The sequence below is a fragment of the Rutidosis leptorrhynchoides genome, chromosome 5 (genome assembly GCF_046630445.1).
Source record: "Rutidosis leptorrhynchoides isolate AG116_Rl617_1_P2 chromosome 5, CSIRO_AGI_Rlap_v1, whole genome shotgun sequence".
Taxonomy (NCBI): Eukaryota; Viridiplantae; Streptophyta; class Magnoliopsida; order Asterales; family Asteraceae; genus Rutidosis; species Rutidosis leptorrhynchoides.
In genome coordinates, this window is record NC_092337.1 from 392,126,809 (window position 1) to 392,138,879 (window position 12,071).

General features: G+C 34.4%; 2 protein-coding genes across 2 annotated transcripts; one reads left to right on the forward strand and one right to left on the reverse strand.

Moving 5' to 3' along the window:
• Positions 1-1,058: 1,058 nt before the first annotated feature.
• LOC139846772 (ketol-acid reductoisomerase, chloroplastic-like) lies at positions 1,059-4,608 on the forward strand. Its single transcript, XM_071836285.1, has 10 exons — positions 1,059-1,413; positions 1,539-1,631; positions 1,898-1,963; positions 2,052-2,192; positions 2,303-2,530; positions 2,628-2,745; positions 2,828-2,967; positions 3,055-3,222; positions 3,712-3,867; positions 3,946-4,608. Exons 1-10 carry the CDS (start codon positions 1,123-1,125, stop codon positions 4,309-4,311), a joined length of 1,767 nt encoding a protein of 588 aa, XP_071692386.1. The 5' UTR covers positions 1,059-1,122; the 3' UTR covers positions 4,312-4,608.
• Positions 4,609-7,754: 3,146 nt separating this feature from the next.
• On the reverse strand, positions 7,755-9,760 carry LOC139850560 (uncharacterized). The gene is made up of 3 exons (XM_071840125.1): positions 9,574-9,760; positions 8,821-9,238; positions 7,755-8,273 (listed from the first exon to the last, which is right to left on the reverse strand). Exons 1-3 carry the CDS (start codon positions 9,758-9,760, stop codon positions 7,934-7,936), a joined length of 945 nt encoding a protein of 314 aa, XP_071696226.1. The 3' UTR covers positions 7,755-7,933.
• Between the last annotated feature and the right edge of the window lie 2,311 nt (positions 9,761-12,071).

Here is a 12,071-nt window from a genome sequence, read left to right on the forward strand (position 1 = left end):
TCGTTGTCTCGCTATTTGTTAATATATATATAATAACAAATCGTTTTATGACCAAGTTAATATATATTTTCAACATTCATAAACACGTTTTAAATATACGTCGCAAGTTATTCATATAATTAATATTTCAACTTATCATATATATTCAAATAAATATTTAAACCAATAAGTTTAATGTACAGTATCAAACAATTAATACATTGTTACGTTTTCAAGTTATAGTATATATATATGTATCTATATACATATAATTGTTCGCGAATCGTCAAGAATAACCGAAAGGTATTTGAATATATGAAAGTAGTTAAAAAATTTTGAGATTCAGTTTTACAGACTTTGTTTATCGTGTCGAAAATGTTAATCATACAAAGATTAAGTTTAAATTTGGTCAGAAATTTCCGGGTCATCACATTAACCAACCAAAAACAAAATGAAAAAGATGATCAATAACTGGTAACATATGTGGCAAAAGTTGCCCAAAAACAATATTGTGTAGCAAATTGAACATGCTACTATGAGTTGGAGATTATGTCTTATTAAATCTGTTGCAAATACACTTATATCATCTAATTGTTACTATAGTTAGTTATCAAAATGAGCCAAAAGTGGTATAAAAAATGTAGTCAGCTAAAAGTCAACAAAAAATGTTTTTTTTAGTGCATTAACACATACACCTATTTGTGTAATACGCATTTACAGTAAACATAACTCCAAACATTTGAATACTTTATCGTGCAGATTTCAATTGAGATTGAATAGCAGTTGCTGAATGAGTGGTGTGATAGGTTATACAGAATTGAAAACAATTAGTATACATGTGTATCACGTGAGGTACATGTGGCTCTCCAACTTAACGAACGTTTACAACAGTTAACTTTAAGGACTGATTTGGGACTCTAAAATGCACATAAGGACTGATTTTGCAGTATATTATTTGCAGGGACTATTTGTAATAAAACAAACAAATACAAGGACGAATTTTACAATTTTGTCATAATTTTATTTTATTTCTTCATATCTTCATCGAACGATTACCATAACTTAAACGCTGACTGTAACTCACTTCACTCCTCTTCACTTTTACGTTTTGCTCTGCCGTTTCCGTTACATTTTCAGTCAACAATGGCGGCGGCAACCACCACACCAGCATCCTTCTCAACCTTGGCACCTGCCACCTCATCATCATCATCATCATCATCGGCGTCTCTCAAGGTCGCTCCTAAAACCCTAGGTTTTAATGTAAGGTTTCCGTCTTCCAAAACTTCAACAAATTCGTTGAAACTTCGGTCTAATGGATCAGCTCTTGGTGCTCGTATGGTGTCGGCGCCGGCAATCACTAGACCTCCAACGTTTCTTGATTTCGAGACGTCGATTTTTAAAAAGGAGAAAATTAACCTTGCTGGTTATGATGAGGTATTATTCATGTTCATGTTATACTTTATTTATTATTATATGTTGATATAAAAAAATAAATATGAATATATATTTAATTTAATCTGTTTGTTTATAAATTGGTTTATTGTAAATGTATTGTGCAGTATATTGTAAGAGGAGGAAGAGATTTGTTTCATTTGTTGCCTGATGCTTTTAAAGGTATTAAGCAGATTGGTGTTATTGGTTGGGGCTCTCAGGTTTGTTTCATTTTACATTTACTTATTATTGATTATGATTATGATTATTATTTCTTTAATTGATGTATATATTTTTGATATAACTAGTAATAATATATCTTATATTTTAACACTAATAAATATCTCATACGATACTTGATGTCAATAGGATGCTTAATCCCATTAACTATCTATGAACTTAAATCTTTATTGGATATTAAGAAATCTTGTAATGCTTTTTATTGCTGTTTCATTTAAATTGCTCATATATTTTTTTTTCTCTTTAGGGTCCTGCTCAAGCGCAAAATTTGAGGGATTCTCTTGCAGAAGCAAAATCTGATATTGTAGTGAAGGTGAATATTTCATTGTATATAACTTTTTTGATCTGTTACTGTAGTCCAAGATTGCGACATAGTAATGATGATTATTGCTATAAATTAGATTGGTTTACGAAAGGGTTCAAGTTCATTCAACGAGGCTCGTGCTGCTGGCTTCTCCGAAGAAGACGGAACACTTGGAGATATTTATGAGACCATCTCAGGGAGTGACTTGGTCCTGCTCTTGATTTCTGACTCAGCTCAGGTTAGTCAATTGGGCTGGTTTTTGACTCCTCACTATTGTAATATATTGTGTCCTTGAAGACCCCTTCATGTACGTTTGCTTAACCTTATGTTATTTTTTGTTTGTTATAGGCTGATAATTATGTGGAAATATTCTCGCACATGAAGCCAAACAGCATACTTGGACTATCACATGGGTTCCTTCTTGGTCATTTGCAATCAGCTGGCCTTGATTTTCCGAAGAACATAAGCGTGGTTGCTGTGTGTCCCAAAGGAATGGGTCCGTCTGTAAGGAGGTTGTATGTCCAAGGAAAAGAAATAAATGGAGCTGGGATCAATGCAAGTTTTGCGGTCCATCAGGTTGGTTTTTTTTATGTTCTTATATTAAGTAAATATCTGATGTGTCATATTTTTTTTGAAATATTACCCGAGTTCTGAAATATATGCGTGTGTGCAGGATGTTGATGGACGAGCCACTGATGTTGCACTTGGATGGTCAGTTGCTCTTGGTTCACCTTTTACATTTGCCACGACACTCGAACAGGAGTACAAGAGTGATATATTTGGGGAACGAGGTGCACCCTTTATTTTATTTTAATTATTACATTGTTTTGACTGATTTAATATGGTAGAATATAAGCATTTGGCAAACATCAGGTATTTTACTTGGTGCGGTGCATGGTATTGTGGAGTCTTTGTTTAGAAGGTATACAGAAGGCGGTATGAGTGAAGATTTGGCTTACAAAAATACCGTAGAGTGCATCACTGGAAATATATCAAGGACTATATCAACTCAGGTTACATTCCTTTTCCATAGTACCTAAATTATTTCCAAGTTATCGTGTGTGTACTTAGAATTGTTTCTCAAAGCTCCTAATAAACAGGGTATGAAGGCCGTATACGAGTCATTAACCGAAGAAGGCAAAAAAGAGTTTTTGACAGCATACAGCGCCTCCTTCTATCCTTGCATGGATATTTTGTACGAGTGCTACGAGGATGTTGCCAGTGGCAGTGAGATACGAAGTGTTGTGTTGGCCGGGCGTCGGTTTTATGTAAGTTTATCATTTCTTTGTAGCACTGTTTTAAAAAACCCCGTTTAATCCTGATTACTCCTTTTTAAGAACAAGACTATTCGATTTTTTAAAATTTGTTTAATTGATCAGTCAACGTCGGTTAATGGGTCAAAATCGGATTTGTTGGTCAAAGTCGGTCAACATTTTAATATGATTTTAAACTAGAGTTTTAGAGTTTTTGAACAAATGAACAATTATCTTTAAGTTTTTAGACAATTATGTTATGTTTTGTGTTTATGGTTTTCTTTTTATATTTACACATATAATTTTGGAATTATTTTTTTAAAATCTATAAAAGGTCCAATCTGATTAATCTCCAACTTGCCGATTACTCCCTCCAAAGTCTCAACCGAGTAGCGAGTTTTGCAACCTTGTTTTTTAGATTCTTCAACATAGTATTGATCTAGTTTTTGTTTTTCAGTATAGAAAACAGAATTTTTGTGAAAATAATTGGTCTGTTGTTTTCAGGAAAAGGAAGGTCTACCAGCCTTCCCTATGGGTAAGATTGACCAGACCCGGATGTGGAAGGTGGGTGAAAAGGTTCGCGCTGCCCGACCCGCAGGTGATTTGGGTCCATTATATCCTTTCACAGCTGGTGTCTATGTTGCACTAATGATGGCCCAGGTGAGCCTTACATTCATAACTATTATTTTCTTTGTATATGATTCATAACTATTCACATTCATAACTAAAAATTTATAGATCGAAGTGTTGAGGAAGAAAGGACACTCTTATTCCGAGATTATCAATGAGAGTTTGATAGAGTCAGTGGATTCACTAAACCCATTCATGCATGCTCGAGGTGTGTCGTTTATGGTGGACAACTGTTCAACAACTGCAAGGTTGGGATCAAGAAAATGGGCCCCGCGTTTCGATTATATTCTTACTCAACAAGCATTAGTTGCTATAGACAATGGGGCTCCGCTTAACCAGGACCTCATTAGTAACTTCTTTGAAGATCCAGTGCACGAAGCTGTTAAAGTTTGTGCAGAGTTAAGACCTACGGTTGACATCTCAGTGCCTGCTGATGCTGATTTTGTCAGACCCGAGTTGCGTCAAGCTAGCTAGTTAAGCTTGGCGCAATGTCCCAATGTCAGAGCAATGCAGGTTCTAGTTTAGTTATGCTTAATGTTAAGCAGAATGTTTTTGTATTATGTGCTTCTGGTGGATGTTGTGATGGACTTTGTTGAATTTGTTTGTATTATGTCTTTTGCGCTGTTGTCCATGAATAGCATTGGAAACGGTTGAGTGATGTGGTCATTGAACATCGATCCTAGTGTTACAAGTATAAAGTCGGTTTAAAGTTAGCTCTTGTATGTTCGACAATGCTTACATGACGGCCGTGAGTACTATTAGCATTGTAGCATGGACAATGCTAACATAACGCTATATTCTATTTATAACTCAGTTAACATGAAAAACATGAATAAATAGTGTTATCAAATTTTAACAAGGATGATAAATGATAAATTTCAAAAGAGAATTATCTAATGTACTTTACAATGAATTTAACGGAGTTTATAATTTTAAATACAGTAAGCTTAAATATAGTCTTGGTAAGGTTTCTATTTTATCTACTTTACTTGCATTTAGTTATTTCATTTAACGGATTTCATGGTTCTTCTGGTCGGAGGTCCTTAGGAAGCAGCCTCTCTGCCCTCTAGTATAGGGAGGGACGACTTCTTCTTCCCGCGGACCGATAGGTATCCGTGGGTTGATGAATGACTTCCCTTTTACTCTAAGGTAGAGGAAAGACTGTGTACATATAACCTTCCCCATACTCTACTTTAGTGGAATTTAGTATTGTTGTTGTTGTTGTTGTTGTTGTTGTTAAATATAGTCTTTGAATTACGTTTAACATTGTTATGTAATGTCAGATTTGCATATAAATACATAAAATGTTGTCGACTGTAACACTAGGTTGTAATGTTCAGCTAGACATAGAATTCTTCAAAATCAATATAATCTTGTCACAAGTTCCAAATCTACTTTTATTAGAGTACTAGTTATGCACGTGTTGGAGCTGGAGGTGCTCCCACCAGGCCAACCACCCCACCAGTACGCATTAGCGTACCGTGCTGGGTGTGTTTCTATAGGCGTGCTTTAATTCAACACGGAGTGATTCATGAACTTTATCGTTATTTTATTATTTTTTTAAACTTTTTTCACGACGTTTTCAACTAACTTTTAATCATATTTGACACATCACCCAACACACTTTTTCAATACCTTTCGCACTAGGTCACTTCATCCCACCACCTTTGTAATGTCATTGCCTTCCAAAAAACACATCACATTGTCAAGTCTACAAATAGTCTTAGTTGTAAATATTAACTTAATGATTAAACAGTGTCCAAGCTTCAAGCTTTAGTAATATATTCCACGGAAAAATGAGAGAAAATAGAAAAATAGACCCCAAAATTATGTGTCTTTCACAACGAGCTCTACCTATACAGTAATAATATATTTAATTATAAAAGTTGGCTGGGTTGGTTGAGAGAAAACATGAATTTAACTCTAAATAGATCAAGAGATCTATTTGTGTTACAAAAGTATCGGTGCTGACTGCAACTGAATCGAAAAGATCCAAGAACAATCCTTGTAATTGACCTAGCCCTATTACAAATACCAAATACGCCAAAAGAAACTTGAAGCAAAACAAACCAATACGACCTAATACAACTTCATAGACTCGTATGACAATTAAAACACACCAACTCGTAAAGCACTCTAATCGAAAACCCCATTTTAAATCTTGACCAAAACCAAACGTCCATCAACAACGAAAACATAAACACAACGCGAGATTCACCGCAAATCTCAACCAAAACACGCAAAGAAAATACTACATTATTTTGTAGCAAGGCAAAATGTCTTGACAGTAACAACACAAATAAAGAAATCAAACATTTTCCTCAATAAAATAAAAAATAGAAAAATAATCATAAAAGAATGTTTATGTGACAGATAACCAAGGTAGGTAACAGCAGTCACAATGTTACTGCAATCACATTTTGAGTTGTAATCTACCAGACCATTACCATCTCTGAACATGACAACTCTATTTATAACAACTTGAATGCACTGACAACAGTCAACCTACTTAGTCAAACCTACCACATCCCCCAACTATATACACATAAACCAACCTAGGTCCATCAATTCGATATGATTTATATATTATATGCAAGTAATTATACAATATACTAAGTCAAATTCTTGTCACAACCAGCAGAACACTCATTAAAACCTATCTCATTCAATGTCAAGCAAGGAAAATCACATCAGAATGTTAATCAGGCTTCGTAGCACTGATTAGAATCCAATCATTCGATGCTAATACTCTGAATTGTTTGTTCGTTTTTTCATACTCTGAACAAATTATTGTATAAAAGTATATTACACTTGTATAAGTTTTTTCAATATAGTATTTCTATATACAACATGCATGATTTTATTCTTATGGACATCTTTGTCTGATCTATTTCGATCTTCCATTATTGTGACCATTTGTAGTTAGAGAGGGCTGGTTGGTGGCGTTGGTTTTGATAACTAGAATGTTTTTTTTTTTTTTTTTTTTTTTGTGTGTGGAGTAGTGATGGTATGAGTTTTTGGTGTGAGTTAGGAGTATTGTGATGATGTGTTAAAATATAATTAGTAAAATATTTAAAAATGGATAAAAATTATATTTTAAAATAATATAAAATTATTAAATTTATTCCAACGCTGGTTGCTTAATCCGCTGCCATCCAACTGGCGCCGTCTAAAATTGAAAACCAACGCGGCATTAGGCCTTAAGGAGACGTCGGTATTGGAGCCACGTCATATCCCACGGACGTATGAACTCAATGATACAAATGGTCTAAGATTATTTGTTGGTGATTTTAGTGTCATCTAACATTAATTTTAGTTAATTAAGATTTCCTTGAATGCAAAAGATAGCTAGTTATACTTAACAAGGGTTCGGAGAGTGTAGAGTATACGACCGTAAGAGTTGACTAGCAACTTCCACGGGGTCCAGGGGCAGCCCCTGGCTGGGTCAAGGGGTTGCGCCCCTTGCGGGGTCCAGGGGCAGCCCCTGGCCGGGTCCAAGGGGCAGCGCCACCATAAACAAACATAATTTTACAGATTCTCTCATACGTGATTTTGATTTCTTCTAGCCTGGAAACAAAATCGGTTTTGTCTTATCCAATAAGAATTTCGTGTAAACCCGAGGGATTGTGAGGGTGAAAATACTTAATTAGAAAAGTGTTTTACTATTCAGAAACCAATCCAGATTATCTGCTTTCATACCCGATTTCTTGCATTATATTAAGAGATCAAAATAAAATAAAATGGAAAAACTTTTACATTAAATACTCGTCAGAGAAAATGAGACCTTACTTTAAATAATCTGAAGAAAAAGAATTACATCATCAGTCCTTTCATCCAAATCCAACTATATTCCGACAATAATCAAGAAATCAAGTTAAAACATTTAACGTACATAAAATTCATGTAAAATATGGTATTGTTTAAAGTTGGACGACATAAATTAATTAACAAGAAATTAAAAGAACGTACAAAACCTTCCAAACACAAATTAAGACTCGATCACCATAATTTAAAACAAGTGAAGAATACTAATTAACATGCAATAACTAAAACAAAATAGACACAAATGATAAAACTCTATTTATCGATCATGAAACTACACTCTAAGCTTCATATGACCCTCGTTAGCCAGCTTGAACACTCTAGCTTGAGCTGCTGCAGCCTTGTTCGAACCGATTGCAGCCAAGAAACTGGTTCTAACATGGCTGGTTGTGTACGGAAAGTGTTTATTAACCAACGAGTTTAATAAAGAAGCTGTTCCTTCCCTATAAAGTGCACCAATTCCATCAGTTCTCGTGTTTGAAAGTGCTTGCAGTAAGTTAAGATTTGTTCCGGCCCCGATGACTGGAAGAGTGCCTACACCGAAAGCTGACCCGATTGTTGTTCCGTACCACCCAAATAGACTCCATATGAACCCTGGGTGGTTCCTCCAGAAACTGCATTATTAAGAAAGAAACAATATATATATTCAGTAAATTAAATTGTCAATGTGAATCTAAGATTAAAGTTCATAGGGTCCGAAAATTTTCCCCAAAACTAATTACATTTGGAGGGTACTTTAGTAGCTTGTTTACATCAAGAAAACTGTAAATCCCACAAATATACGGGGTTGTATACTTAATTTAGTGATTAACTGTATAATTTGTATAATTTGAAAACTACTTTGTAATAAAATCCCAAAGTATTGGTGTCACGTTACCCCCACGGACTATAAGCTAGATTCGCCCTAGCTAGCATCCATGGGTTGATTTACATTTTATAAAAAACTATACACTTGTCTAATATATATGGGACTGTTATGGGTAAACGGGTAAATGAATAAGGTTTTTCTTTTTATACTACCCGGGTATATGAAAAATATAATTGCTTACTTTAGAAACAATTAGCAGTTGTAAATAATCAGGGTGGTATACGTATATATATATTTTTTTATATAAGCAGACAAACACGATCATTTAGATTGAAGTGGAATCGGTGACTTACTCGCATGGACCACCAGTAATGGGTGGTGAATTAGGGTCAAATGGAGGTGATGGAAATGGTAGACCAGGAGTGGTGGGAGGAAGTACGATCGGTGGGTACGTAGGCGTGGTTGGTGGGCTGCCGCCGACACCTCCACCGCCACCGCCACTAGGTGGTGGGCTATAGTGGTAAGTTGGAACCGATGGTGATGGGTTGTGATGTCCGCCAGGAGATGGGTTGTGATGTCCATCGGGCGATGGGTTGTGATGTCCACCGGGCGACGGGTCTACATGTTTAGGTGGTGGTGGGATTTCACAGTTAGTTGGTGGGCTTCCTCCATGGTGATGACCACCACCACCACCACCATGAGATGGTGGTGTATGATGAACCGGTGGTGGACTTCCTGTTGAGCCTTGAGCAGGAGGTGGACTACCGTAACCTGCCAAATAATTAAAAATTAAAATGCTAGCTAGATATTAAAATTAAACATGCATGCAAACGGGTAAACGTATTAAGTTTTTTTGTTTGTGCCATCCGAGAAATTGAAGTATTTTTAATCAGATGTACACGACTTGCTTAATTAACTTGGATTATGCGGTGACCGTTTCTGATCTTATTCACTGGCACCTGAATATAAAGTGTTAGTTAGGTTTGAACCCGAGACATCTTATGAAGATATCATGATTGAACCGCTATCATTACATTTTTTTTAATATTCAATGCAAGATTAAATTAATAATGTTTTTGATTATTTGTATAGGGCTACGTACGTACCTATCGGTGGAGTAGAAGGATCAATGGGGGGAGTAAGCGAAACCGGGGGCGATAGATTAATAATAGGAAGTGGAGGAAAGAAGAAGTTTTTTTGATCTTCAAGGGTTGAAGAAAGCACATTTTGTGAAAGCAAAGTTGCAACAAGACCCCAAATAAGCAAGCAACTGCTTTGAGTTGATGTCTTCATGATTCTTGAAATGGTAGTGAGGGATTAAGGGTTTGATTTAGGTTTATATAAAAGATGGAGTTATGGATGGGTGAGAATGGGTAGTTGATGTTTTGCAGTAAGCATTTAAGACTCAATTCATTGCTCTCCATTTTTCTACTAAAGATTTAAGTAGCTAGCTGCTGGTTTTCTATTTTATTTTAGTCACGACAAATACATTTACTTAATTATTCGAGTTGGCTGCATGGTTCAGGTTGCTGAAGTAAACATGGTTAGAGTAAATGTTGAAATTACATAATAGTCCTGAACTACTGGTTTTTTGTTGCTATATACATGCTATAGTTACATACTTAGAAATGATAAGGATATACTTTTTGGTACAGAAATGTTTAGGTCCCTTTGTGTGTAATTATTACATATTCAGAAGTATTGGTGTAAGAATGATATGGCAATGTATATAAATCCTCTGCATTATATTAGAAATATGGGATCTAGTCCTAAGAAATGTTTAAATCTATATATAGAGATAAAATCATCATATGATATGTACATTTTAACAAAGATTATAGAATTATATATTGTAGATATATACACCAGGGAAGAATTTTGTAAGGAAAAAAAAAAAAAAAATTATTCTGTAAGAAATGTTAAAATGCCCTCGTCTTCAGTATCCAACTCAATGTTAAAAAATGAAGCTAAAATCTTGGAAATTGAGTGACATTCATGTTCTTGAATATTATTTGAATCTAGAAATTCTGTTAATTCAATAAAACTTTACACAAAGAGAAGAGACCCGTCTCATGGAGGAACGGTGTCCTTAGCACTTGACCTCATCCAAAGACGAAGCTTAGTGAGGGCTGGGAGTGTCATTGCCCACCCCCCCCCACACACACACACACACACAAAACAAAAATGAAATTGGTCCCTTTTAAGTTATGAGTGGTTGAGCTTTTAAAGCAACTAATTTGAAGTTCATATGAAAAAAAATATGATGAAAACGACAACAACTCGTAGATTCAGCTAGCCTACACCATCTAGGTCATATCTTTTTCATACAGAAAACGATTTAGTTGATCCAATAGTCAAGACGTTCATAACTCAAAGATTATATATTCATAATCATATAGTATCATATATCATATATATTTTTAAAAGAGCTTAATTAAACATAATAGTAATTTTGGTCCCCAACGAACAAGTTGAACCTGTAACTATATACTATAATCATGACCCCTCCAATGAAGAAGTTCAAGTTTCGTTACTGACCTCATCGGCCACCGATTAATCCGTAATCGTTTACAAACACAGTTAGGTCTAGTTGAAAACAACTTAATTCACATCCCTATAGTAAACTAACATATCTCACTATCACCGGTATGCCTTATTGTAGGATTCACGAAAATACGTGGTTATGAGCACTTTTAAAATATGCTTTGTTTATTTATGAAATACTAAAATTCTCTTTTTTATCCTAATTTAATAGTCATGTTTTTTCTTTTTTGAATAACTCAAATCAAATAATAGTCTACTTCGATAAATAGATAAGATTAATGATATAAAGTTCTTTTATAAACTACTTTATGCATTCAAAACAAAAAATTGATAAAAAGTAAAGAGTAGAACTGTAAAGTGAATAAAAAGTACAGTTTGATAATAACATTTATTAAATTATGTGGAGTAGAATTGTAAAGTGAATAAAAAGTACAGTTTGATAATAACATTTATTAAACTATATGCTATTTTGTAGACTATTAAATTGGGACGGAGTTAGTATAATATATAAGTGAAATATAAATATGTATTTCATAAACTTAGGGTGCGTTTGATAAAACTGAATGATTTAGCGCTGAATGGTTCAGAATCTGAATGATTCAGAGCCTCTGAATATAGTTTATTCTGAATGAAAATAAGCTGTTTGATAATCATTTTGAATGAACGATATTAATTGACTAAAATTACATTAATAACGTGTTACATGAATGAAAAATTCAATATTCATGTTAGTTAAATGTTCTGACTATGATTTGAGAAGAATATCATTAGTTAATAAGGTAATTTTACTCAATTCATATCGTTTATTTAAAATAATTATCAAATAACTTATTTTCATTCAGAATTATGAATCATTCAGCGCTAAATTATTCGGTTTTATCAAACGCACCCTTAATCAACTATCACTAATCAAATTGGAATAGTTAATAAGATGTATAGTGGCAATTCTCACCTTCTCCATCGTTAATGGGTTGTTTGGGTTGCTGTTTAGGGTCCTCGGGTAGTCGGGTATTTATAGTAACCGAAATAATTACAAAGCCACTAATCTCATGTCCTTAGC